Source organism: Daucus carota, chromosome 2 (assembly GCF_001625215.2).
Source record: "Daucus carota subsp. sativus chromosome 2, DH1 v3.0, whole genome shotgun sequence".
Classification (NCBI taxonomy): Eukaryota; Viridiplantae; Streptophyta; class Magnoliopsida; order Apiales; family Apiaceae; genus Daucus; species Daucus carota.
In genome coordinates this window covers 11,221,291-11,248,504 of record NC_030382.2, presented here as the reverse complement: position 1 = coordinate 11,248,504, position 27,214 = coordinate 11,221,291, and the positions used below count along the sequence as shown (strand labels likewise).

Below are 27,214 nucleotides of genomic sequence, written 5' to 3'. Positions count from 1 at the left end.
ATAACCATATTCTCCACATATGATATTTAAAATATTATTACTTCAAATTATGATAAAGAAGGCCACACCCTTATTTATATTAGTAATCTTTTTGTCTCCTAATAACTATCCATTTTTAACCTTCGACCAAGCAAGAATTTTGACTCTACAAAGGCTTATAATGATGGTCCCAGCCTCCCAGGCCATGTTCTGCCAGAAGTGAAGTAGCCAAATACACTAAAACTTAAGTTAATTTTTATTTAATTGTAACCAGTGATTTTTAAATTAACCACCTCTTACCGTTTTCAACTGAGGGCTCTCACCTCATAACTTGTGTTCCAAACATATTGTAATACGGGATAATAGTTAATAATAGCTGCTTCCCTCACGTCTGCTGTGATTCGAATTTCTCCTCATTCCTTCAATTAACAAGGTAGATATATTTATACAATAATGTTGTTACAGAATTTTGATGTCCAAGATGACCAGGTCCCTGGGAAAATATGTGAGTAAAAAGTATAAGCTATATTTGTAAATCAGCTACCTACAATGTAGTTGAATAAACATTTGGCAGGGTAGTTATTAGCCCCTCCAGGCTCAATTCAGTTTGAAGCAGAAGATACCTTCTCTATTTTTAGATCTCATCAAGTTCTGAATAGACTGGTGCGTCTTCCAAACCATTCCCAGTATGCCCAAGCCTGTTTTGAGCCAGCCTACTCATTATAGCCAGACCTGAACAGAACGCAACAATCCAATCTTTGGTCAAGAAAGTACATATATACTTATTCCTAAAAAGAAAGATTGTGATTAGTTCAATATTGCGATGATTAAAAAAAACTTATAAATTATGATGATACATATCCCTATTTACAATGATATTTTGATCTAAATTTCAAATTATGATTAAATTACATTCATTAGTGATAAACTATGTTACCCAGACTCGGCTGAAAGTGTCCAAACTGGATATGTATCCGAGTGTCGGACTCGGTAATATTTTGAAAATTTTACATGTTTTTGGCCTAAAATAAGTGTCGGAGTGTCCATACCCATGTCCGAGTGTCGAGTGTCCGACACGGGTACTTGAGGCAAAACGAGAGTCCGGGTAAAATAGGTGATAAATATTCTATTTGCCCGAAAAAATTGTAGATGAATTAGTTAAAGTGTTTTTGCAGGTTAGTGGATTACAAAATACTCCTATGAAGAAGAGAATTAGATGATAAGATAATGGACAATGCAAGACTGTCAGATAACAAATATCTAATTTCTTCATCCTACAACTCAATATACATATATAATGCTTTTAAATTGTAGCATAGCAGATAAGAGCCGTTTGGCTTGGCTTATGACTTCTAATTTAATGTGACTCATGGCTTACCGTGACTTATGTGATAAGCTGGGAGCTTATGGATAATTTTGACTAATTAATGACTTATGAGTTATTAAAAATATAATAATAATAAAAAAAGTGATTTATAAATAATTTACTCCCTCTGTCCCTCTCATTTCTTTACAGTTACTATTTTGGGATGTCCCTCTCATTTCTTTACGTTACTATAAATAGTAAGTTTTTCTCATCATTACATCCACCATCTTCCTCCACTATCTCATATTTAACAATAAAAACTACTATTACACCCACTACTTTCCTCCACTATCTCAAATCTATTATTAAATATTGGTAGGTCCCACCACTTTACCCACTTTTCATCTAACTTTACTCATTTTTCATACATTGTCTTGGTCTCCGTGTCCCTCTCCAATGTAAACAATTGAGGGGGACGGAGGGAGTATGTATTATAAGTAATTTTTATCAAAAAGAAAATAGTCTCTAAAACTAAATTCTGGCTTTTAAGTCAGTTTTTGGCTTATTTCTGACTTAAGTCGGCTTCTGACTTATTACACAAACACATATTATTCAGCTTAAAGTTGAAAACAGCTTTAAGCGGCTTAAAGCTGGGACAAACAGGCTCATAGTGTCATGCTTGACTTGGTACTGAATGTGTGGATTTGAGCCTCAATTGACACATGTATGTGAGTAATGCAATGGACCATTACAAAAAAGTAAAAAATAAATAAATTACTCTTTGTAATGACATGAAAAAGCTTCTTTAACAAAGAAAACACATTATTAAAATTTACATTAGCAATTACGTTTAAAAAAAATAGATACTACCAAATTTTAAGGAGTTGCAGTATGTCTTAACTCTTCACCAGTTAGAGATAAAAGTTCAAATATGAAAGAGAAGAACAATTAAGAATGTTGTGCATTTCATACTAGCCAAAATAATTTTAGAAGTAAAAATATGAGTATTTGCTTCTGGTATGCAATGGTAATTATCACAGGACTGGTTCACCAATAGCTTTTCCTACTGTAAGCAGCATATGGGAGATGTGTGCAATATGAGCAATTATAAAAGATAAACATGCAACAAATATGGAAGTACCTTCAACCACTCCGTAGAGTGCTGACCACCAGTTATCTGCGGGAACCTGATATTTATCGAGTGCCTCATTAATGAGCTTGTCATGTGTTCCTTCCAAAATCACCTTTAAAGTATCAACAGAATCCTTTGCTTTGTTCAGAATATTGTTCTCATATTCCGATTCCAATGGTCGAAGGTTGTTCTGCAGAGAACAGATATTATTAAGGACAGCAAACTGTGCTGCGGCAGCCCAGTGAGAGAAGGCCAAAGTACGTTGCCTATCCAGGTGTGCAGTCTGGTTCCTCTTTGAATTCTTTACTCCCTCACATCCAAGAACTAAGCTGTATAAGTATTGTGCGTTAGCTACTCCTGTACTTTGGATCATCTTAGAAAAAGCACCATTTTCATTCGATAAAAGTTTCTCAGGAGCATCATATTCTACAACCTGAAAAAATACAATCGATTTAGTCATGCTTTTATAACCCTTTAAAGCCCATTACAGTTGAACTAATCCAAGGTTCTTCATGGTACGTCAAGATGTTCTTCTCAGGGAGCATGCATGAATTGATGATAAATCTATCTTGTCCTGTGGCTGCCCTTCTATAATCCATGAAAGTGTTTTTGAAATTGAAGAAAAAAGGTTTTACGCAAACTGATACCATGAAGTTTGAAGGCACAGAAAACTTTATTTTTCCTTGATCAATTAATTTAAAATGCATAAGCTCATATAGAGATATAGTCATAATCAACTCCTAAAATAAAGGAGTGATATATGCATCAGATCATACTAGAAAATCTACAGAATATTATGAATTATTATGCTAATCTTGACGATCCTGATTAGTTATAATTTCTATGTTTCCAACAGAGTATCTAACAACTTATCAACAATAAACATCTATTAAAATTTTATGTTCCTTTGGAGGAACCAGGATCAGCAAGTATGTATTATTGATAATTCACCTGGCCAGCATCAAGCACAAGAATTTTGTCACTGTCGATGATTGTGTTCAACCGATGGGCGATAATAAGCATAGTGCATGATTTGAATTCTTCTCGAATGGTATTCTGTATAAGAGCATCGGTTGCAACATCAACAGCTGCTGTTGCTTCATCAAGAACAAGAATCTTTGATCTCCTTAACAATGCCCGAGCAAGACTCAAAAGTTGCCTCTGCCCAACACTGAAATTTTCCCCTCCTTCTGAAACCTTAACCATTAACACGGAAAATTTCTACTTTTCAGTAAAGATTTATTAACAATTCTTCAGAAGTTCAAATTATAAAAAGGAAGTGACATGTCTTATGAATACGCATCATATACTTTGAATTTCAATATTTCTATTTGACATTATTAATAATTCTAGTACAGCTCAAAGCAGTTCTAACAGGTAATTAGTATGAATTGAAGGAAATTTCATTAATCAAAAGAACAAAAGTTATACAGCACAAAACAGAACTATATTTGAAAATGAAGCGGTTACAAGCTAGAAATATAGGAAACAAAGGAGATTGAGTTTGTGAACACAGATTTCAACATGTTACGAAGATAAGATTTGGATTTATTTGTCTAGCTGCATGAAATTGCTTCATTTTGTCTCTCTATTTTAACTTTTTAAATCACATATTTAACAATCACTACTAATTAGGAGTTCTAAATTGTTGCTAAACTAGTATACTAAAATCTATGAAATGACTACTGCTTGGCTGTTCAAATTAGGTGTTATTTGAAAAAGACAAATGTAACATTTAAACCAATATAAGAAAGTCCATGATGAGTACCAGAAAAGACATTATTCAAGTTATACCTTGGCATCTAACCCATGTGCATTTTTCCTGATAACATCATCCAAATGTGCACGATCTAAAGCTTCCCAAATGTCAGCATCATTGTGTTCATTGAATGGATCAAGATTAAATCGAACAGTTCCTAGGACATTCAAGACAGCAAGCCAACAAGGGTACATCAGGAATAGAATAGATCTTTCAGTTTGAAGGTACTAAAGGATCCCACCTAATAACTGGTATTCTCCATATTATGTCAACCAGTAAGCCACATCCAGAAAAAATCAAGTGATCACTAAATGTGTCTAAATGATTGATTAAAATTGCTGATTCGAGAGCACACTGATCCTTACAGATTTTCTCACATTTCTAGATAATTTCATGAGAAGTTTTTGTAAATCATATAGTACAAGTTTTACTGATTTAAAGGAGGTAATTACAAATTCAGCAGGATTTAAAATTTCCAATTACTTAACGAAACCCTGGAAAATATCCACTAGTAGAGGATGGCACCCTAGAAAGAACCCATGGTCTCATCAGGTATTATTATTCAGCTGCAATAGCCGAAACCGAAAAGGAAACAAGATGCACCTGATGCTGATTATCCATTTTAGTAATAAAATAGTTCCATTGCTAAATTATTAAATTGCTACATACCAGAGAAAAGAACTGGTATTTGTGGTATGATAGTCAAGACCTTGCGCAAATCTGCCAATCCAAACTTTGCAACATCACAATAATCAATCAGGATTCTTCCTTTTTCCAGTTCTACAATCCGAAATAAAGCATTGAGCATACTTGATTTCCCTGCACCAGTTCTTCCAACTACACCAACCTTTTCTCTGGGAGATATTGTAAAAGACAAACCATGCAAAACAGGAGGAAGTTCAGGCCTGTAACGCAAAACAACATCTTCAAATTTGATTGACCCGTGAGATGGCCATCCAGGTGGAGGTCGGTTGGTCTCAATTACAGTTGAAGCCTCAGAGGGCATATCTATATATGTGCATACTCTCTCAACAGAGTTTAAGCTATTTTCAGCATTACTAGCTAATCTTAAAACATTACTTAACAAAGTTGTGATATTTAGAGAATAGCTGAGGAGAAGTCCCATAGCCGATGCAAATGCGACCTGGTTTTCTGCTCTTCCATTCTGCATTACAGCAAATGTTGCTGTCAGCCAAATCATGAGACCTCCTAAAGTCTGCAATTTTATTGTCAGCCAGCGGTTTGAACTTATGTTAACCAGGGTGAATCTAATATTGTTGTCCATAGATAATCCGTTAATATTAGCCATTCTTTCATATGCTTTGTATGCACGAATTGTGGACAAACCATTCAGCGCTTCTCCAAACTGGGCATACACAGGTGACCTTGTAATAGAATCCAAGCGTTTTACTTCACGGGCCGTGCTCTGAGGAACGAAGTGTGGATTAAAATCTCAGTATTATGGTGTATAAGATATTTTGATATTATAATACCCAGATTACTAACTGTAACAAGTACAAGAAAATTGATTGAGTCTTTAATCAGCTTAAAAAATAATAGTAATAAACAAAACATTGTATATGTTACAATATCAATTTACCATGTAAATAACACATTATTTAAACCTATTCAAGTTAAGTCTAGCGTGTTTTATTCTTGAACACAACAGATAATTTACACAGATTTGGTGCATCAATTTTAGATCTTTAACTTCGGTTACATTGGAAAGAAATTTTTCATGCTACAGGGACCAAGGCCAAATCGTCTTCAAGCACAAATGAGAGAAAAGGCCCTGGATATCACAAATTCGAGTTGAAATTCCCTGAATATCACATTCTGAAAATATGGCCCTAGATAACACGCTAAAAACACTACATGTAGAGTTAGGTTTGAAAGAATAAAACGGTACACGATGTAGCGTTTAAGGGATATGTTTTATGGGCTTAGGCTTCAAACGTCAGATAAAGTAACGTTACTTTATAACGGTTTAGGGGTTCTAGGGTTTGTAGGTGTTTTACTATGGGCTTGGGCTAAAAAAAAAGGGAGTAAACGCTACACGATGTAGCATTTCAACTCCAATATAGCGTTTATGTTTTTTTCAAAAACAAATGTAATGATATAACCTTATAAAGTGATATTTGGGCTTTGGGGCCATATTTTCCACATGATATTTGAGGCATTATTGCTTAAAATTGGATAAAGGGGGCCAGCACCCCACAAATGAGAAAGGACTCATATATTTCAATAAGAGAGTGATTTTTACATGCCTCAAATCATTTTTTATATTTTGTTTTTGATTGGGTGAATTAAAGTAATACCTAATCCATACTTTCCTTAACACATTTTAAACTATATATACTTGGGGGTTCTTTTGTTCGTGGAGTGGTATCAGGTTAGAATTAGGAATCGGGTTAATGTGATATAGGTTTGGTTAAGTGGTGAAATAAATATCTTTGATTTAAAATAGTTTTTAGTTATTAATGTTAACTAATTTAAAATATTAATTAAAAATAATCATTTTATATTTTTTGATCACGCATTTAATAATTTACAAAAAAATTACATGTATTTTTAGAAATAGAGATGAAAATAAAAAAACTAAATTTGATTCCTCAAACCCCACTTAGTATCAAAAACCCATTTCTTGGTGGTTTGAGGTATGGGTTTCAATGTTTCTTCTTCACCCAATGACCATGTAAGGGTTTGGAATGAATGAAACCCATACCTAACACCTAAACATGTTGAAACAAACGAACCTTAATACTTTGCTAGTAACAGTGCTCCTCAACAAAATATTAAATGGACTTACACTCGAAGAAAGAAAGAAGGGAAGAAATAAAAAATAAAGGGTATAGATGTCTTTGTAGTGAGTAAGGGTAGTAAAGTAAATTAAATATGGGAGCAGGGGATAAGATCGTAGAGAGGGGAATAGGGCTGGTTTCATCGAAAGTATTGCGTGAGTAAAATAGATGTAGGAGAGACCCAGCCTCTCGAGGATTGTAATAGTTTATTATTGCTTATCGTTCAGTAGTTTCTCAGTAAGACTAATATATTGTGTTGCGGATTATCTTCTCATACTGGTGATTTGCTGGAAGGTAGTTTGGGTTGTGCTATTCGTCGGTAGAGACTAGCATACTCCTTTTAAGAGGGCAATTGTGATGATCGAATATTAGTCGCAGGAACTAAGGAGGTCTTTTGTCATTTTGTGATGGGTGTGGGGTTTATCACTGTTTTATTAGTGGCCAAATTTTGTCCAAAATAACTGAGGAGATCATTCTTTTGTGATGGATGTGGGACTTAAGAGAGGGAGTAAGAGAATGAGACCTCATATAATGTTGAGGGGTTCATACTTAAAATAAAGATATTAAAAAGGATTATAATGGAAAAAGTATAAACAGAAGTATAGACTTGCAAATGTGATATTGTTAAATATTAAATATAAATATTATAAAATAATTGAATTATAACAAAAATCAGACTAATCGTACCAACAAAGGGATTTTCGACTTCTAATAAAGTAGTACGTGTCCAAGGTACCTTGACTCCTCATTCCTAGTATGGCTATTATACTTGTCCTATTTTGTATTTGGAACACTAAGGTAACTTGAATCTTTTAGTGCACTAAGTTTGCAAAACAAAATGTGATAGCCATCCCAAAAACATCTCCATAATATTTTTAAATAAACATCTATTTAGATTATGCACCAGGTGCTGCTTATTAAAAGCTATTGCGTGTGGTGTTTTTAATAATTTCACTAAATTGGTTTAAGAGTATTGACTTTTCTAACAACACTTCAAACCAATAATTAGACATGAGTATGCTTATATATAGTTGTTAAATTCAGTGCTATTTTTATAGTTGTTTTTAAAATTAAAAGTAAAAGTTAATGGATAATGTTGAATAAGCAAGAACCATATGAGGTTTAGAATCTAGCCAAGTTAAATCATCTGTGACCAAGCAACTGAGAGAAACATATGAGGTCTAGAATATAGCCAAGTTAAACCGTCTGTGACCCCTCACCATATAAGTCATGTATATTTATTAGAACATATGCTCTCACCCCTTCCCTTGTAATATTAATAACTTATCAAAACAAATTAAGATGATAAAAATATTAATTATGATGAAAACAAAATAATACAAACACAACTAACCTGGTAGTAGAGATAAGCTGCATAAAACAGTATCAGAAGTGGCATTATCGCCCACAGGGATATCGTACTCACAATGCCTATAAGTACAAACGTTGAAAGGAGCTGGAACACTTGGCTTAAAAACATATTACCAAAAGTGGCAACTTCCCGGTCTATATCACCCAGATCTTTTGCAAATCTGTTGATCATCCTTCCGATTGGATTAGTGTGGAAGAATACCATAGGAGCTCTAAGCATCGAGTACAGCATTGAATCATGCAGACATTTAGAAGCATAAAGACTTGATGTAATTATCCAAAATGAATTCGCTAGTGTCACCAACACCTACATAATTACATAAAGATTATGCTTAAACCTTATTAGTTATCCATCAGAACACGCTCAAAAAGAAGATAAGACGACTGCAATAATAACTGGCAAAAAAAAAAAGAGAGAGATCTCTATATTATATTTCAACAAAGAAGCCATTCTAGTCTGAATGTTTAGAAGATACACTTCACAACTCACATATATTGATAGTAGACCTTTACGACAAACAATAGGAAATACATTAAGCTCTTTTTCAGAATGTATTTATTTAATTACAGCACAGTAATATGAGCAATTAACTTTGAACATAAAAGTCTGGCAGAAGATAAAACTTTTCTGAATACAACAATTACAGCAAAATTAGAAAGATACAGAAAGAAATATGTGAAACTTAGTCCAGTTTAGTTGACAATTATATTTTTAATACCTGGCCAGATGATAATACCGCATAAACAAAAATATAGAAACCAGGCCCGTAATTCGTTGAACTACTTTGTTTTGTCCAAATACTTAACCATGTACTACTCAAAATTCGGAGGACCTCAGTCGAGATATAGCAGGAGAACAATATCAAGACAACCCATAGGCCTCCTAAGGCATTTTTATACCTGACAAAAACAACAGAATGAACACAGAATTAAGTATTTACTGTATCAAGTCTGACCTGGTGTTTCCTGCATAGTAATTAAAAACCTGACAAAGACACCTACTCAAGACTGGAATTGGTTGAAAAGCATATTGACTACATCTCTAAACATATTATTCTGGCTATAGGCATAGAAGCAAGCAAGTTATGTTCAAGCTCATACACATTACGTTTTAAAACTCATTAATTTACCTTCCAATTTGTCTAGATAGAAATCTTATGAATCCATTGGGATGTAGCAGTTGAATACAAAATCAAATAAACTGTTTAAATATCTGAACTGACATTACCTGGCTAAAACATTCCAACTGACAACACCTGTCTCCCGCTCTTCCTTTTTAATAAGAACAGCCTCACCTCCTTTCTTTGCTTTTTCATATCTTGCACCATTTTGAATGTCAATATCTCCCCCATTTGCAGTAGGGGTTGAAGAATTACAGTCAACAGCTGGCCTCATATCATTTTCATTAACATGATCTACCATTTTCCCAGCATTTACCATTAGTTTTTGAAAAAGCAGCCCATTTCTGGAAAGCTCTTCGAAGGTACCCTCCTCTTTCACCATACCTTCCGAAACTAATAAAATTTTATCAACTTGAGGAAGAAAATGTAGCTGATTTGTAACAAGTACTCTAGTCTTTCCATGCAACTCATCCTTGATACATTTGTTAAAAACCTATAGAAAAATTAATACTACATTAGAAGAATTTGATACAATTGTTGAAAACCTATAAACAGTTGATACTTCAATAGGAAAAAATTAGAAAGTGCAATTCTAATATTAGGTAGTCCCTGCAATACCGACCTACAGAATGGAGGCAAGAGAGAAGGAAAGTCCCGCAAAATTTTGCAAATTACCAAAAAAGACGTACATACCAAAAGACATTGCAGAAATTTGCTAATTGCAAAATTATATGGCTATAGTTTATATTTTGAAGGAAAAAAAAACATAGCTCATTTATATCATAAGAAAATCATCAGCCTGAGCATATTTGTCATGTGCATATATATATATATATATATATATATATATATATATATATATATATATATATATATATATATATATATATATATATGGGATGGTTCAATGAGGAACCATTCTATTTGAGTAACTTGGTAACTAAAGATGTGAGCCGCACGATGATATTGTACTGTGCAACTGCTAACCTGTGATGTGATGAGACACGTGGCCCACACATCAAAACTAATACCTTGTGTTTTTGCTAAGTTGTTTTTATATTCTGTAATTTTATTATATTTTAATCTTTTTATTATTTTTATGTATTATACAAATATATAATTTTCTGTTTTTATTTGTTTTTTCTTTTTAGCATGTTTGGTAACTATAAATATATACAGTACTGTGTATTTCTTAGTTTTATGTACTGTATTGTTGTGTGATGTATATACTTTTTATATTTTAGAAAAGTACGACGGTCTAAGTGTTCTTTATAAAAATAATGATATGTATTTTATAAACATGTTTTGTATTTTTTTTGCTTTTATTTATGCGTGAATTTTTATTTTAGGTTGTTTTTAAAATAAACTACAGAACATGTGGAGAAAAAATAAAATTCAATATAGACAAAAAATACAGAACGTAAAATATATTATATAAAAAAAGGTACAACAAAGTGACAAAAAAACATACAACAAAAATTATATTATACAACAAATAAGTTACAGAACATGGAGATAAAATATAAAATTCAATAGAGACAAGAAAATACTTCTAAAAAACACATTTTTTATGTTCTGTATTTTTATATAATTCTAACCAATTTATTTTGAAAATTATATTTATCATATAGAAATAAATATATTCTGTATTTAAAATATATACAACCAATTTTATATTAAAAACATATAACATAAAAATATATTATAAATGAAAGAACAAACATGCGAGGAAAATATATAATAAAAAATACAGGACTATCTACTTTTTATATTATGTATATTTTTATTCTTCACTTTTTTTATTAATACGTGTGTACAGAACACTGTCCGTGTTTACAGTACTGGATTAGTAGGTTTGAAGACAAGCAGGTCGTGTTCTCCTATTTTAACGCCATGTTTCTTTTAATTCTTAGAAGAGTTACCAAGTTACTATTTTACTGGTTACTCAAGGAGAAGGGCCCTATATATATATATATATGTATATTACCCTACTTGTAACTATATCCTTTCAAATAAGAGAAGGATCTTGTCCAAATACTACCAAAGGTTAATAGTTCGATCCTCATAAACAAATGTTAAATTCTAATACTTATGGACTTTAGAAGTATTATTACCTATGCTCAAGAGTTCAAGCACCATCAACAACATATTACAATTGTTTGATGATAAAGCACTGAAAGATCCTGAAGTTCAACGGAATCCTTTGGAGGTTAATTTTTGTTCGAATGTATATATTTTTTATGCAATTTATATATTGCTTGATTCGGAGATAATTTTAAAAAAAATATATAGCTGATGCATGCTTAGGGAATCAGTAATATTCGAATTAGGTGCCATTAATACTTTGCCTGGAAATTTAAATAAATTTAAATAATAGTATGTCAGGAAGACAGTAGTTTCATAGAGAGCATATAAAGGTATATATTTGCAAATATGATCTTAAGATATCAGGTAAAAAGACAAATTAAGTACAATAATCAACAAGGTAAATATCCTTTTTCAACATAATTGATGAACTACTATTTCTATATGGAAGCGAAGAATAAGATGATCACTCAGTAATTATCTATAAATATTAAATTTTTTAGAATTACAACTTTGACAACTCCACATATTTTCTTAGTTCTAATATTATATATATCTGTGTGTGTGTGTGTGTTGGGGGGGGGGGGGGAGGATGTATATATCTAGTAAAAATAGACAAATGTGCAAATTTTTTAAATGATTTCAAAATTTGGATCATACAATTTTTAACATAAAAATCGATCAATTTCTACCTTTAACATTATATCAGAACATAATATCATTATATAATCAATACTCTACAACTAAAATTTGCATAAAAAAATATTCTACTACAATATTTTGACATAATTTTTACATTCGTACGGTTGGATCGTTGAAAAACATCCATTAAATATGATTATAGGCCGCACTAAAAGGAAAGTATTCTATTGTGGCCTTATATATATATATATATATATATATATATATATATATATATATATATATATATATATATAGGCTCATGATCAAATAGAAACCACTCTTAAAATAAAAACTAGAAACCAGTTTCCCTACCACTATTTATAACTACGGGTATCACTAATTTATACTGCACTAATCACTGTTTTTATACAGTATGCAAACAGCGATTTTTATTATCAAAATTGAGAAAATCTACTTATCTAAATTATTGATAATCGATTATAGATGATTAATTTCATCCGTAGGAAGGTTCTTGGTGGTAGATAACCGCAAGAGAAGTTGTATGATGATGGTAAGTAGTTGTTAGTTTTGTAAGTTATGATGGAAAGTGTGTGTGACTATTGGTGATGATAGACAAAGGTAGCACATCATGGAAACGTTTGGTAATGGCGGTAAGAGGTCCATTATTACGATTTGGGTGAATATGATGGTCATATACGTTGCATATATGTGTTATATATATATTTATATTCGCGAGATATGCTATATATAAATTAGTGATATGTTATGTACAAATTAGTGATTTATGTAGTTAAAAATAGTGATAAAAAACTGTCCAGAAACTGGTTTTTAGTTTTTAGGCTAATTTGGTTTCTATTGGAGTAGGACTCTATATATATATATATAAACATTAGGCTAAAAACTATACATGTAAACAAAATAAAATATAAAGTTTGTGCACGCTAAATATATAAAAAAAACTCAAGTGGGAGACCCCACTTTACATCTGCAGAACCCCACCGACAATGAAACTTACTTGTAATATATATGATATGAGTCATTTAATGGCCAGCCATAGACATAAACACAAAATTGAAAAAAATTAAAAAATGTTAAACAAATCGTGTCCGAAAAGAGAGACTTGAAACCATTAAGTTGATGAGATGCCTGACACTTAAGTTAATGACATGCCTGACACTTAGGTTGATGACATGTCTAACACTTAAGTGATCCGAGTCCAAGAACTTGTGATTTATAATGGTGCAATGGTATTTTAAAAGAAAAACTGTGGCATTCAGTGTATCTGTTTAGTATGCTGATGACAATACCTCTTGACCAACATGAGCATCTAGAGCACTTAAAGGGTCATCAAATATGTAAATATCAGAGTTGGAATACACTGCCCTGGCCATAGAGACTCTTTGCCTTTGTCCCCCACTAATATTCACCCCTCTTTCACCTATCTCCGTTAAATCATGTCCCTGAAAGTTGATATATATTTATTATACAGTTCCAATTGACTAGGCATATGAAGTACTTTCAATAATGAAAATGAGTTGTTAATAATAACACGAGAAGACTTAACATGAAGCAAGTCAAGGTCATGCTGCAGTGCGGTTACATCTATTGCCCGCCAATATCGTGCTGCTTCAAATTCTGATCCAAACAATATGTTCCCACGTACCTAGGAATTCACAATTCTTACTCAGTTGACCACGCAATGTAGCAATTACTTAAAAATTATGATCCATATAGTAACTACAGAATATGCGAAAGCTCACAGTGGCATTGAAAATCCAAGAAATTTGAGGAACATAGGCAACAGTTCCTCTGATGACAACACTTCCATCTACTATAGGAGGAAGCTCTCCAAGCATTGCTGCAAGAAGTGACGTCTTTCCTTCTCCAGTACCCCCAACAATTGCTACCAGGCTTCCAACTTTTATGTCCACATTTACATCTGACAATGTGTGCTTTCCAGTCTAAAAAGCATGGACAAATGAATGAGCCTCACAAATGATTCTACCGATATGTTCTTGTTTCTCAAATTCGAATTTACAATTTCAACTTTAGCTTACATTTCCTAAAATCCTTTCAGAAATTACTAACAAGCACACAATAAGTCAACCAAACAAGCAGTTATCTGAACAAAAATGTACATCACAATATCACATTTTACAGATACCTGAACATTGATGTAAAAATTGAATGCCTTATTCATCCTCATTATGCACATACTATAAAGCAAGTTATATATTGTGGAAAGAGTATAATAGGCTTTACAGACTACGGCGAGTAATGGCAATAAGAAATTTGAACAAATACTTTTGGATTTCAACATCCATAACGGCATAACTACAATAAAATTGCACGAACCCTAAGTATGAATCTCAATTTACAGTATATCATCAAATATGGTTACAATAGATTCAGTTGTATCCCCGAAACTAGATTTTGATGTTTTGTTAACAAGTATACTCCCCCGGACAAGCACTCGCGAATACACACATATATAGAGAATTGGGGGGGAGGGGGGTGGTAGACCTTTGGATCCCAAGAAAATGTTCCATTTTTTATTGAGATAGCTGGAAGCCCTGGTTGAAGTGGTGGATTGGGTAAGAGAATCCTCTCCTCACTTAGGAATAGTTCCTCTAGCCTCTGCAGGGAGACATTGGCATTGACAGCCTGCAACATAGAGCGCCATTAAGTACTGCAAGCAGCTGCTACATGAAACTATGGAAAAACAGTAAATGTTGATATCAGGCATGCCAATTGCTTATACTCACTGTTTATAAGTCATAATACTACAAGCGGCAGAAAGCGTATATCAGATAAAAGATCTGAATCCCAAAGAAAAAGCTTAGGACACAAGTAGAAGACGAAAAACGAAAAGCTATTAATAAAAAGATAACACGTCTCCTATTATGTACTATCCCTTAATACTGGATAAATATTGCACCAATTATGTTTACTAACAGAATATCTGTCCAACTTAAAATGGCTTTGGTTAGAAGTCACAGCAATAAAATATTTCCTCCGATGAATTGATGTAAGACTTTTCAAGTATATACATGTTTACTACATTGGTGCATATTAGAGTCAAAGTTCATGTATCAGAAAAGAAAAATAGTCTAAAAACCATTAGGCCAAGGCACAATCTAAATTTCAATGTTCTCCACACTACATACTATATACTTACAACTTTTATAATGCAGTCCTAATTTAGTCTTAGACCCAATCTCACTATATCACATTACCACAATAATATTGCATACTGAGTCCGCTTCAAATACTTAGGTATGCCCTTTACCATATTTTCAGAACCTCAGGGTTTTTACCTTCTGGGTATTACATACCAGTACATAGAACAAGTGTGTCTCCGTAGTACGGGTAGGTATTAGAGGAAAAGAAACTGAAGGGGAAGACTGTAGCCTAGTTATGTAATTACTAGGACAAATCATCTTTAATCTAACTACCACATATGCAAAAGTGAATAAAGGCATTAAAATCATGCAAGAGAAAACATACAATAAGAAAGGTGAAGAAAAGGTAACCTGAGTTATCAAATTCGGGAGCATATTCAGAGGAAAACGCAATACTGCAAACAGAGAAAGTGATGTGAAGGCCCTTGCAGGGGTCAATTCTCCTCCAAGAAAAGTGAAACATCCAAAGGAGATAACCGTCACGAGAACCGGGATGCTGTTTAGTATAAAACTGTTACACTGTAAAGTAGGCAAGAGAAAAATAAATGAAGCAATGATATCAATTAATTTTGATGTTTAGAATGATAAGTGTTTTTCTTTAAGTGTTGGAGAAAGGTAATGATAATTTAATTACTAATTTGTGGTTTGAATAACTTATCAAGCACTAGAAAATGTTCCATTTGTATTATTAAAGATCAACAAATTACATCACCTCACCGCTTTATATTATTGTTTCCTAAATTTTCGATTTTTAACCACGGAAACTTATAAAATAATATGGAATATTTTCAACACTGTAGTGATGGGTAGTGTAACAAATACTGTGCATCATATTAATCTCACACAAACAAGGAATGCAGCAGGCATGTATCATGCATGACCGATATGCAGACACTACACCTACAAACACAGATGCATGGGTCTTATAGATGCGATATTTTTTAGATAAATTTTTTATGTCATACCGCTCCTAGCAGCAGCGCTTTCCGGAACCATGACAATTCCTCATTTCGCATGCTTTGAACTTTTGTTTGAAAGCTCTCCTCCCATGCATAACATCTGATATTTGTTTATGAATAGGTCCAAGATATTAAGTGATTAAAATTTTTAAAGTCAGTAACATCCTCCACAAATAAAAATGATTAGGAGGACCACATACTTCACAGTTTCCATGGCAGCAATAATTTCATTCATTAAACCTACTCTTCTGTCGGTACATTCCAGCCCTTCTCTGGATAACTTCCGCGCTTTGCTCACAATGAATGTCTGCTTCCATTACATAATTATGCACGTAAGGCTTGATAACCAACCAATATACATTATAAAGATTAAGTGTAACTTCATCTTAGAAGGGAAGGAAAAAAAAACTTTCTAAACATATGCTGTCTTGGTGAATATGCACTAATATTCCAAGCATAACTTCAGGGTTCTGATACTTTTGTACACCAGTCTTCAACATACCTTGTGCACTTTGATATTTTCCTTTAAAAAACTAAATGTATTTTTTCCATAATCTAGTGCATATAATATAAAACCATTTCTGATGTAAGAGACCGAAAGGGGTATAATGTATCTACACTGACCTCAAAAGCCTCAATATACCACAGGAAAGCAATATAATTATTTTCAAACTATAGGTTGAGTTGTAAGAGATTACATCAGCTTATATATCGTTAGCTTGGTCACGTGTACAAATTTCAGTTAAAGGATCTCAGGCAGAATAAGTGTAGTGCCAGATTATCGGATATCATATATCATTATCCAAGGTGACAACATGATCGAGGTGGCCTAATTAGAAGATTCAAAGCAATATTGCTAATATAGTTCAACTGAAAACCTTTGAAGATATGAATTTAACACCTAAAGACTTAAAGGCCACAAGCACTAATTTAGAACTGTTTGTCTATCCCTATCATCTTGACTTGATAGTGGGAGTTGAAAAACGAAAAAAAATTCAGACTGTCTTGAGGAAACTAATTGTTTGTTATGATTGTTCAGTCACTTTAACAATTCAATGCAGCTATAAAGGGTAGAAGAGAGTTTCATTTACCATTTTACCTGTAAGGGAATCATAAGCAATAAAACAAGAGAACCAAGAATTGAAGCAACACCCAATTGCTGGTAGAGAAGAACCAAAGCCATGATTATACGAAATGGTGAAGACCACAAACCATGAAGTTGTTGGCATATTTTCTGCAAATATTTTGAAACTCATGAAATAACAGAACATGATCCGATCATAGACCAACAACACTAGATCAAATGATAATGATAATGCCAGAAGACAAAATTTTGAAATTAGTAATCACTTTAATCAAACTGATCAGACTATCATCACAGAAAAGTTGTAAGCTGGTTATCAGTTCACAGATGACTCCCATATTAATTCATGAAGATTGTCAACACAAGATCATGTCAATTTTTACCATCTTATTCCTCAGATCAATGCAAAGTCTATCAATTCAGAAAATTTGAAGACAAGAGATATTATTGCTCATGATTTAACAGTCTGCACATGCGAGCTGCACAAATTGACTGGAAGCAGAGGCAAATAAGAATCCATTTGCAGCAAGCAGGTAGGAATAAATAAAACTTGAGATATATATGGAGCACCCGCCACCCATTTTATAAGAACACATAATTGAATATAACAAAAACAAGGATAGAGAATTTTATATTATAAAGACAATAATTATATTGGAAACACATGTAGCATAAAACAGTGTTTTTGCTCAATGGTGTTCCATTTCTTACCTAGTTTAGGCTTCAGACCCGGGTCCCAATCTTTCTAGATGGTAGTTTGTTTAACGATAGAAGAAACAAACTCAGAGAGTGAACATAGCAGTGAAATATTTTGTATTTCAAGGTCAAGGATGACAGAGCTATGGGGATGATGAGAGTTAACGGACATATATGTGTTACGAATGTCAGCCACATCTCGACCATGGAAAAATAATGAGAGTCATCCCTAGGAGCTACCTGACCAGCTCTAACTCTGTTACTCATGCTTAACTAACCTCGATTAATCTCTAAGACTATTAGGGAGGCCTGTCGAAATTCAAAGCACCAGAAAAATGCCCCATTATTTGCATTCTAAGAGGACAATTAGTACAACTCCACATTTCTTCAGAACAACTAGGTCACTCGTATCTATATTTTGTTCTCAATGGCAGAAAAACCTTAAATCAAACTAACATATACAACACACACACACAAACACACACAATAAAAAGGTGGCATGGAAATTTTTGTGTTCTTTGTATTGTCTGATTATGACAGCTGAGGCACATTGGTTACCTGAAGTGCATTAGCATCTGTTGTCATCATATTCGTTATCCTTCCTGGAGGAAATTTTTCTCTCCCCTCAGTGGTCAACCTTAGAGATTTGCGAAATACAGCAGCCACCTACATATTAAGAAGTAACTTAATCTGTCACATACTCTGGAACCTGGACAAAAATATATATTTCAGGAAACAAATTATAACGATTCAATATATATATAATAAGGTCATGTTCCAACGAGAACCAGGTTAAATAAGAAAAATGAGTACCAAATAGGGATGGCAGTTTTACCCGACTCGATGGATACCCGACCCGTTCCGATTCGATTGGGTCTATCCGAACGCAATTTTTTTGGATTTGGATCCGGATCTGGGTCTTATTTTTAGACCCGAAAGAGTTTGGATCAGGATCTCAGGTATTCCGAACCAAGACCCGACCCGAAATCCGAAACCCGATTTAAACCCGATCCGAACCTGAAACTCGATAAAAACCCGATACAAAATATTATTTATATATATATATATATATATATATATATTTTATGTTTAATGTAAAGTATATATATTGAAATACTATGAATTATTAGGTATATATGAATATTAACATTTTACTTAATTTTACATGCCCAATATAGAATCTATATTCATTTCATTAATATTTTTCTCAATTATTGTGCATTCAAAAATCTAAATATAATAAAAATATACGAATATAAATGATAAGTTGAATGATTGTATACAATTAAGTTACATGTTTCACGTGTTTATTATACTAAACGAAACTTATAAAACCCTTTTTTATATTTCTAAATTTTAAAAAAATCAATCATCACAATTTTTTTTCTAAATACATAATTTTTAATTTTTTAAAGTATCCGAATTAGACCCGGACCCGAACCGAAACCCGAAAAATTCCGACAGATCGGATCTGGATATTCATTTTCCAGACCCGGACCCGAACCCGAACCGACCCGAAATATAATGGATCGGGTCTGGATCTCAAGAAACCCGATCCGACCCGACCCGTTGCCATCCCTAGTACCAAAGCAATATAATTTGTACAAATCAACAAAATTTTAGAAAATAATACAAATTTAGAGATTAGCGTATGTGAATTTGGTGATTTTCTTTGGTTCTCACGATTCTCATTTAAGTGTCATTTGAGCGCCCACATATATATATTTGTTGAAACAGAAAAACAGAATCTTTCATGAACCAGAAAAATAAGCATTTTTAGTGCTAGATACTCGATCCCCGGATTTTATTGACTGGCCTTCCCTAATGCAGAAATTAAATAGACATACTTTATTACCCAGTGAAATACGGTTTCAGGGGATGTGTTTATCAACCAGTGTGAACATAATAAGGCAATATATTACCAGGGTAGATCTTAGTCTGAATCCAACACGCATCACATTCTGAAAATACTGAGCTTCACACAGCACTCCTAATGACTGGAGCAAATAGAATAATCTAGTCAAGACGAAGTGCATAATATAAATGTTTCACTACTAGATTTGTACATAGCCTACAAAAAGACATATACCTAGACTAGTTATACCAAGAAAAAAGAACATAGATATTACCAGGTTTGACAGATATATAAGAAAACATGGTTGATGACCAGCCAATTAACAGGCACTTACTCGGAAAATCGGTAAACCAGGTGACTCTTATCAAATCAATATATACAGGACCAGGTGCATACAGAACAAAATAAGGATACACTGAGGCAGTATTGATATACTACACATCAGTTGACGAAAAGATTTCAACTTGTGTATTGACAATAGAAACGCAGGATGACAGGTTTTAAAATTTATGTGCAACAGAATGCAGTTAAAACAAGAGAAATCATTAAGATATTAGTAACTACAGCACAATGATTCCAAAGTTTCCAAATTTTGCATCAGTAAGTAAAGAATGAACCATCCCATCCTGGCCCAAAAAAGATAATAATCTCAATTTTGTGAAGCTATTATGAGGTATTCTATAAATTTTCAATAAGACTCTTTATAAGAACCCTCGTTTTCATGTAAATTTAAACATGAATCTACCACACATGTATGCTACAAATAATATGCAAATAGAAATATATGCAAGATGCGACTGTATTTCGAGGGATGATAGAATGTTATAATGTTTAATGGTAGAAAAATGCTATCATACTATAAAAAAAAACAATAGGGCTTCATTTTGTTTCTAAAAAGAAGGAAGTTGTTTCACATGGTTGATATTTGGAACCCTAGTTGATTAAGATTAAAATTTCCAGGAAACTAAGAATCATAACACCCTCGACAAAAATTAGGAAGGTTTTTGGAGGGAAAAAGAGGGAGCTAATACATATGGCTGACATGGAACTATAGTTGATTAAGGTAAAAATAACCAAGAAATTAAGAATCATACCACCCCAACAAAAATTAGGAAGGCATATACATAGCCAATCCAAGCTGGATCACCTCGCTCCAGTGACTTCAACATCAACAGCACTAGTATTAGTCCAGTTGCAAGCTAGAGCCTTAGTATACTAAAATACTATAAGTCCAAAATTTAAAAGTTACTGTGAGTAATTGTCATGTAAAAACTTGTGAAGAGATATTATACAACTTCCATATTGGTACTAACCTGCAGGAGATGGTTCAATATAACAGGTCCGACAAATTGTGATAGATCATTTCCAATCTACAAGTTCAACGTAAAAGAGTCAAAAGCCTGGAACAACCATGAAGCCATCTCTCTTGGTTTAGCATGAACATCACATTTATTTTTGCAGCAGCCATACGTTCTGGTATGAGCATTTACTATATTATCTTGTCTAACAAACATTAACTTAATTGAAATCATACAAAAATTAATCTAAAATCACTCAGAAGTTCATTTTTAAGGATTAGGTGCCAGGTAGAAGTGCCTTAAATTTAACCTAAAGGAGACATCAATCAGCCACACAATCAAATTCAATGATTCTGGAACCTTCATTATCCCAAGGGATCAAGTTTTTTATCAGAGATATAAATTAAAAACATTCTTTCACACAGAATTATGATGAATGCTGCAATGTCATTGTAAAGGGATATAGAAGACCTAAGTTGTGAGAAATAAATAATTTAAATATGATATTACAGAGTACATGGTAATGTGTGGTACAATTTTTAAATTTCAAGTTGAAAAGATAAAAACAAGGTGCATACACTTGGAACCTGTGTTGCTAGTTACTTATTATACTCATACTAGAAAAGAAAAGGATTTCAAAAACTACAGAAACCATAGAGAAATAAACATATTACTTTGAAAAATCCACCAAACCAGAACCTGCAAAGAACAATTTGAAATAATTCAGTACAAAAAAGAAAACCTGCATGTTAAAACAGAGCTAGACCATCACAACCCACAAGTGATACTAGCAGTCTATACCTTCTTCCAAGACTACAATTTAAAGCACGTAATAGCCATGGCTTCTCCTTTTGAGATTCTTTCATCCAGCAATCCAGGAACCTAACCAATTTGCAAGTTAAAACTTGTACATTGCAACTGTTTCTTATTTATGGAATAGAAAGCCAAATAAAAGGAAGTATCACAAGGCCGAGATCATATGTACTTTTTCCTTAACGTTTCAGTCTGATCCCATGTATCTAGCTTCCAAACATCCTTTTCAGTAATAGGTCTTCTGTATCCTTGCTGCATAAGTGGAGTCATCCACCCAAAAAACAACCCTACCACAAGGTTTAGGCAACAAATCATAAGTTTCTATTCTAAGAATTTGTCAATACATGCATTGCTCATAGACTCAAACAAATTAGTAGGTACAAAACAGTTCATTATTAAAGTTTGTGGGGCAAAAATAGCAACTAAAACGGGAAACCATCACAGTCCAGGAAGCATCATACTACCCAACTCCAAAGAAATTTAGTCGAACTTACAACACCACCTTGTAAATTAATTTTTTTTAGCAAGATACATAAAATTACAGCTATGTGGAGTATGACATTCGATTAATAGATAGTGCAATAACATTTATTCCTAATAAAATTGTAACTAATTTATGTGTTTGTCATAAGTCATATATACCAGTTATACTTCAGGGGAGTTTAAAAATGTTAAAAGAGATTTATAGTGAAGCTTAGCTCATCATACAATTAAAAAACTAAAACATGGGTTGAGGTAACCAATAAAAATATTTAGGTAGCTTAAACAATACTTCTATTCAAGGATATATGCTTACTCGAAAACATGTTGGCCTCTCTCTCAGGACAAACATGTTCACCTCCAAGAAGTGCTTCATACTTTGTGTCATCAAAAGATTCGGTTGACAGTGGAATGTAGTTCGGGTAAGGATCCAAATGCGGAACGTAAACAAGGAGCAGCATTCCGAACAGAATCTGCACACGACATATGTTATTACCATCAGTACAAAGATGTGTAGACTTGTATATAAACATATAAAAATGCCTACAGATCCTAGTTTTAATCATGTTACATCACGTCTTGTTATTTCTCAATATAACTTAATCAATTGCAACAGGAACAAATTTATATTATATATGTGAAATATAGTTGGCACTTGCCATAATTAATTTGTGTCCAAGATTCGGATTCTATCTAAAAAGGATTTATTCGGTTGCAAGCTGAAAAGTATAAAAAGGATTCGGATTCTGATAGCTGCGACCTTGCAACTTAAAGGGTTTATTGAATGCCGTCCAATCAAAATCATCCATAATGGCGTTCCAAGTCATATCAAGATTAACTGCATTGAGTTTTCTCCAACAAGGGACAATGACAGGAACGCAAGTAAAAATAAAATGGAACTTTTATGTGTGGAACTGGTTACTTGTTAGATGTTTATCTTAGTAACTTATAATCAGCCAAATTGCTTACAGGGAGTAGTTCATTAGGTTATTTGCCTGCTTTGATATTCGCTATGTAAGTAATGTAACTTCCACTTGTCGTAAGACTTGACTGATTACGAAATTTGTGACTTGAGTCTCTCCCTATATGGCTTAAGATGTATACATTTTCTCCCATATGTGGTTAGAAAATCTCAGGGGTAGTCGTACTTTAAAATTCATGACCGTTTTATCTATTTAATTCCACAAACATCATCTTTTATCCTTCTTCAGTTGGACAACCTAATTTTATCATCTTTTAATTGTTCATATACCGTAACCTTCGTAACAATTTTTGTCCTGCACCAGATTTAGTTCCTCAAGAATGTACTCTTAGCAAAAAAACATGGTTTATTTAGAAACCGAACATGAAAACTTGAAGTAAAATACCATAACACAACCATTAAAAGGACAGCAGACACACCTTGCAGAAGAATGTACCCAGGTAGTCAAACAATATAGACCTGCACACAAATAATAGCTACTATGAGTAAAAAATTTCCAGTCAGAGGTTTTCACAGTAATTGTATGCCTACTTTTCAGGGCACATCAGTTTTTATAAATTAAAATGAAGATTAAGTAATCTGTCTGTAACATGTATTTAACAGATTAACCGCTACTTCTACAAATTAAGCTCTTTACATAGTTAACAGCAACAACACAACTTTATTGAGCATGGCGTTTGCATATGTTTATCATAAATTGTCACTTATAACCTATAACTATGCACAAGATGTTTACAAACAAGATATTGACTTGGTTGCATCAATGACCAAAAGCTGACCTTGTGTAAAAACTCATTAACGAGATCACAAAAGTCAGCACCACAGTATCTGCAACAAGGAGATATATAACTCCAAAGCGGATGTACCATCGAAATTCCCGTACATAGATTTTTGTTTCCACAGCAATCATCAACACGACGAAACCCCAAGAAAGAGCATTAATAATCAAAGAAACCACCTGCAAGAGCAATAATTTAGTCCTGAGTGCAAATGCACGACTAAACTCATAGAGGACATAGGTGTATGTTCTACATGAAAATGGTACAACCAACACAAAGATCTCCAATCTCAATCAGCTTTCGGAAAATACAATTATACTAATTAATCATTAGGAAAGCAAGGAAACATATATCATAGTCGTTTCAAATGATAGTAATATGGAAAAACATAGGTCTATAACTGAAATATGAATTGCATCAAACATTAAAGGGAACAAAACAAAAGCAGCACTATTATTTACTCTCTACATCCTTGGACTTTTAAGATGTGTCTTTATGTCAGAGAGGTCTCGAGAAATTAAACCAACTGGGATATATAACCACTAATTTCAGGTAACTACTTATTTTAATTTGAAACATGTTATAGCATCTTCCTCGACTATGTAAATGGCATCGTAGCAGCAACATTTTGATTTATTTTATTTTTTTGAAATAAAACACATGGTATACCTCAAAATAGCAATAGTAGTAACTTCATGAAATTCCCAACAAGCTAATGCCAGTGATGGGTTTAGAACATGCGGCATAAGTGAAGTTACACTAGTGGCTGAACTTACAACACAACCGTATTAGTTGTGCATGCACATGTAATGTACTTGTAAGTTGTAACTGACATGAGAAAGAAAAAGTGCACCTCAAAAGGAGCAAATTCAGTCTGGCCATCCAAGTTAAAGATTGAAACCCCGGTAACCAATCTGAACAAAGGCTCAACAGTACAGTAAGCAGCTAAAAATCCCAACATGTAGTTATAAAAATTTGATCTCAAACGAAATCTCTGGACCTTAGCACCCCTTGTAATCAGCCATATTCGGTATAAGCACAAAACAAGCAGCACCAAGTTCGATACACAGATCACAAAAGAATCTATGCCACATGGTGTATAAGCACCGAATGCACTCCCTGTTTCGTGTGCCCAAATGCCATAGTCCATTGGCCGGCAATACCAAGTCAGTAGATTAAAACCCATTTTTCTTTTACCGCAGACCAGATATACAACACTTAACAAAATCTACCAACTCAAAAGCCGCTTCTTAGTACTGAGACTGTAAAAGCATATATTTGAATCTTCCAATTTCACTGAACAGACTCGAAACTGATAACTTCCACAAGCATTGGGCCACCTGGAACAGAAAGAAGGTAGCATCTATGTCAGTCAAACACATTGTACTTATTACTCAAATGAAATGCTAGCTCTTTACTAGAAAAAGAAAACAAAATCCATATCACCCTCGTATATCTCCATGATAATTACCGAAACAAACTTAAAACAAGCAAAAACTAGATCCAAACAATGCCAACCATCAGTATAAACAAAGAAGCATACACATATACACATGTAAATTAGCACACGCTGGTGAAGCAATGCATATGATCGAAGCACGGAGTGAGAGCAAGTGAAGTTCCTGTTAAACACTTAAACTACACACTCACTAATTAATAAGTGGGACATTAATCTTGACTTGATAAGCAGAATAAAAACTACACACATATATACTAGTCAGATAAAGACGAAAAACAGGACCACGAATTTTAACATCACATTATGACCACGCATCCCGTATTTAAAATCAACAGTGTAAGTGTGTAACAAACAAAAATAAATTTAGAATCTAACATTGCACCAAAAACATCAATCCGTACTTCAACCACAATTAAAATCAACAGTGTAACAAACTAAAAGGGACTCTCGACAATTTAACATTACATCAACAACAACAGGCCTTACTTGGAAGTTTAAGTCAAACCATTATTCTAACAAACAATCCGATTAGTGTAACAAATAAAAACGACTCGACAATTTAAAATTAAAATTACATCGAAACAACAAGCCTTACCTAACACTAAAAGTCATACGATTAGTCTAACAATCAAAACAAAACAGAACCGGAAAATTCAACACCACATCGAAAACAAATCGAAAGAGCTTACGGAAAGTATAAGTGAGACAACTAGATTGACTACAAGCGATGGGACCAATAATTGACTAAAAATCAAAACCCTAGGGTTCGAAAACGTCACGGCTTACGAATTAACAAGTATAAACACACGCACAATTACATACAAACATATAACGACAAGTTTATACACATATACGAAGACAAAATGACATGGATTTCAGTAAAATGTGGTGATTAAAAACGATGCGATATCGAAAATTGATAGATTTGCTACTGACCGGAGATATTTATTAGTTTTTATTTGGTCCGTAGTTTTCGGGCGGCGGCGACGGCGGAGGTGTGGCGGAGATGGCGACATTTTTACAGCGGAGATATTTTACTGAGGACAGGAAAAGGAGAATTTTCAACAAACTGTAGGTGAATTTCCTTGAAAAAAAACTGTAAAATACTTTAATATCATATATTTTAACAATTTTTCGGAAATATAAAGATATTTAGATTTAGATTATGTATAAATGAGTGTATATATTACTGTGCCGATGATTTATAATATTTATAATTTTATCGTTTATATTTTAAATTTAAATGAAATATAAATCGATTATTCTTGCCGAATTTTTAAATATTTTGGTTTAATTAATAATAAAAAAATTATTAGAACATGTTATATATTAAAGAAACCCGTAGAACAATACTCGAACGGCTGATAAAACTCGATCGACCAATAAAATTATTAATATTTTTGTTTTAATGAAATAATAATAACAACA

The 27,214-nt window shown here is 33.2% G+C and overlaps 1 protein-coding gene across 5 annotated transcripts; it reads right to left on the bottom strand.

Moving 5' to 3' along the window:
• Positions 1-212: 212 nt before the first annotated feature.
• Positions 213-26,857, bottom strand: LOC108209006 (ABC transporter C family member 12). 5 transcript variants are annotated; one of them, XM_017379680.2, is made up of 29 exons: positions 25,871-26,084; positions 25,181-25,667; positions 24,328-24,506; positions 23,968-24,007; positions 22,883-23,039; positions 22,259-22,373; positions 22,075-22,155; positions 21,948-21,972; positions 21,289-21,345; positions 21,070-21,135; positions 20,043-20,117; positions 18,679-18,786; positions 17,440-17,574; positions 16,541-16,647; positions 16,347-16,440; positions 15,733-15,900; positions 14,723-14,863; positions 13,960-14,160; positions 13,764-13,862; positions 13,507-13,659; positions 9,577-9,962; positions 9,068-9,248; positions 8,332-8,655; positions 4,846-5,602; positions 4,212-4,333; positions 3,369-3,614; positions 2,427-2,850; positions 603-711; positions 213-472 (listed from the first exon to the last, which is right to left on the bottom strand). In XM_017379680.2, the coding sequence occupies exons 2-28, from the start codon at positions 25,511-25,513 to the stop codon at positions 614-616; spliced, it is 4,872 nt and encodes a 1,623-aa protein (XP_017235169.1). In that variant the 5' UTR covers positions 25,514-25,667; positions 25,871-26,084; the 3' UTR covers positions 213-472; positions 603-613. The 5 variants fall into 5 exon arrangements, with proteins under 5 accessions (XP_017235169.1, XP_063942499.1, XP_063942500.1 ...); XM_064086429.1 differs by lacking the exon at positions 25,871-26,084 and adding an exon at positions 26,723-26,857 and having other exon boundaries at positions 213-711; XM_064086430.1 differs by lacking the exon at positions 25,871-26,084 and adding an exon at positions 26,382-26,400 and having other exon boundaries at positions 213-711.
• Between the last annotated feature and the right edge of the window lie 357 nt (positions 26,858-27,214).

What these genes read in the sequence shown, in the direction of transcription:
- LOC108209006 (XM_064086429.1), bottom strand. Translation starts at nt 25,513, where the DNA reads ATGGGTTTTAATCTACTGACTTGGTATTGCCGGCCAATGGACTATGGC. An exon ending in ATGCTCATGTTGGTCAAGAG is followed by an intron (nt 9,963 to 13,506) that starts GTATTGTCATCA and finishes ATTTTTCTATAG; the next exon opens with GTTTTTAACAAATGTATCAA. An exon ending in AATACCAGTTCTTTTCTCTG is followed by an intron (nt 4,334 to 4,845) that starts GTATGTAGCAAT and finishes TGAATGTCCTAG; the next exon opens with GAACTGTTCGATTTAATCTT.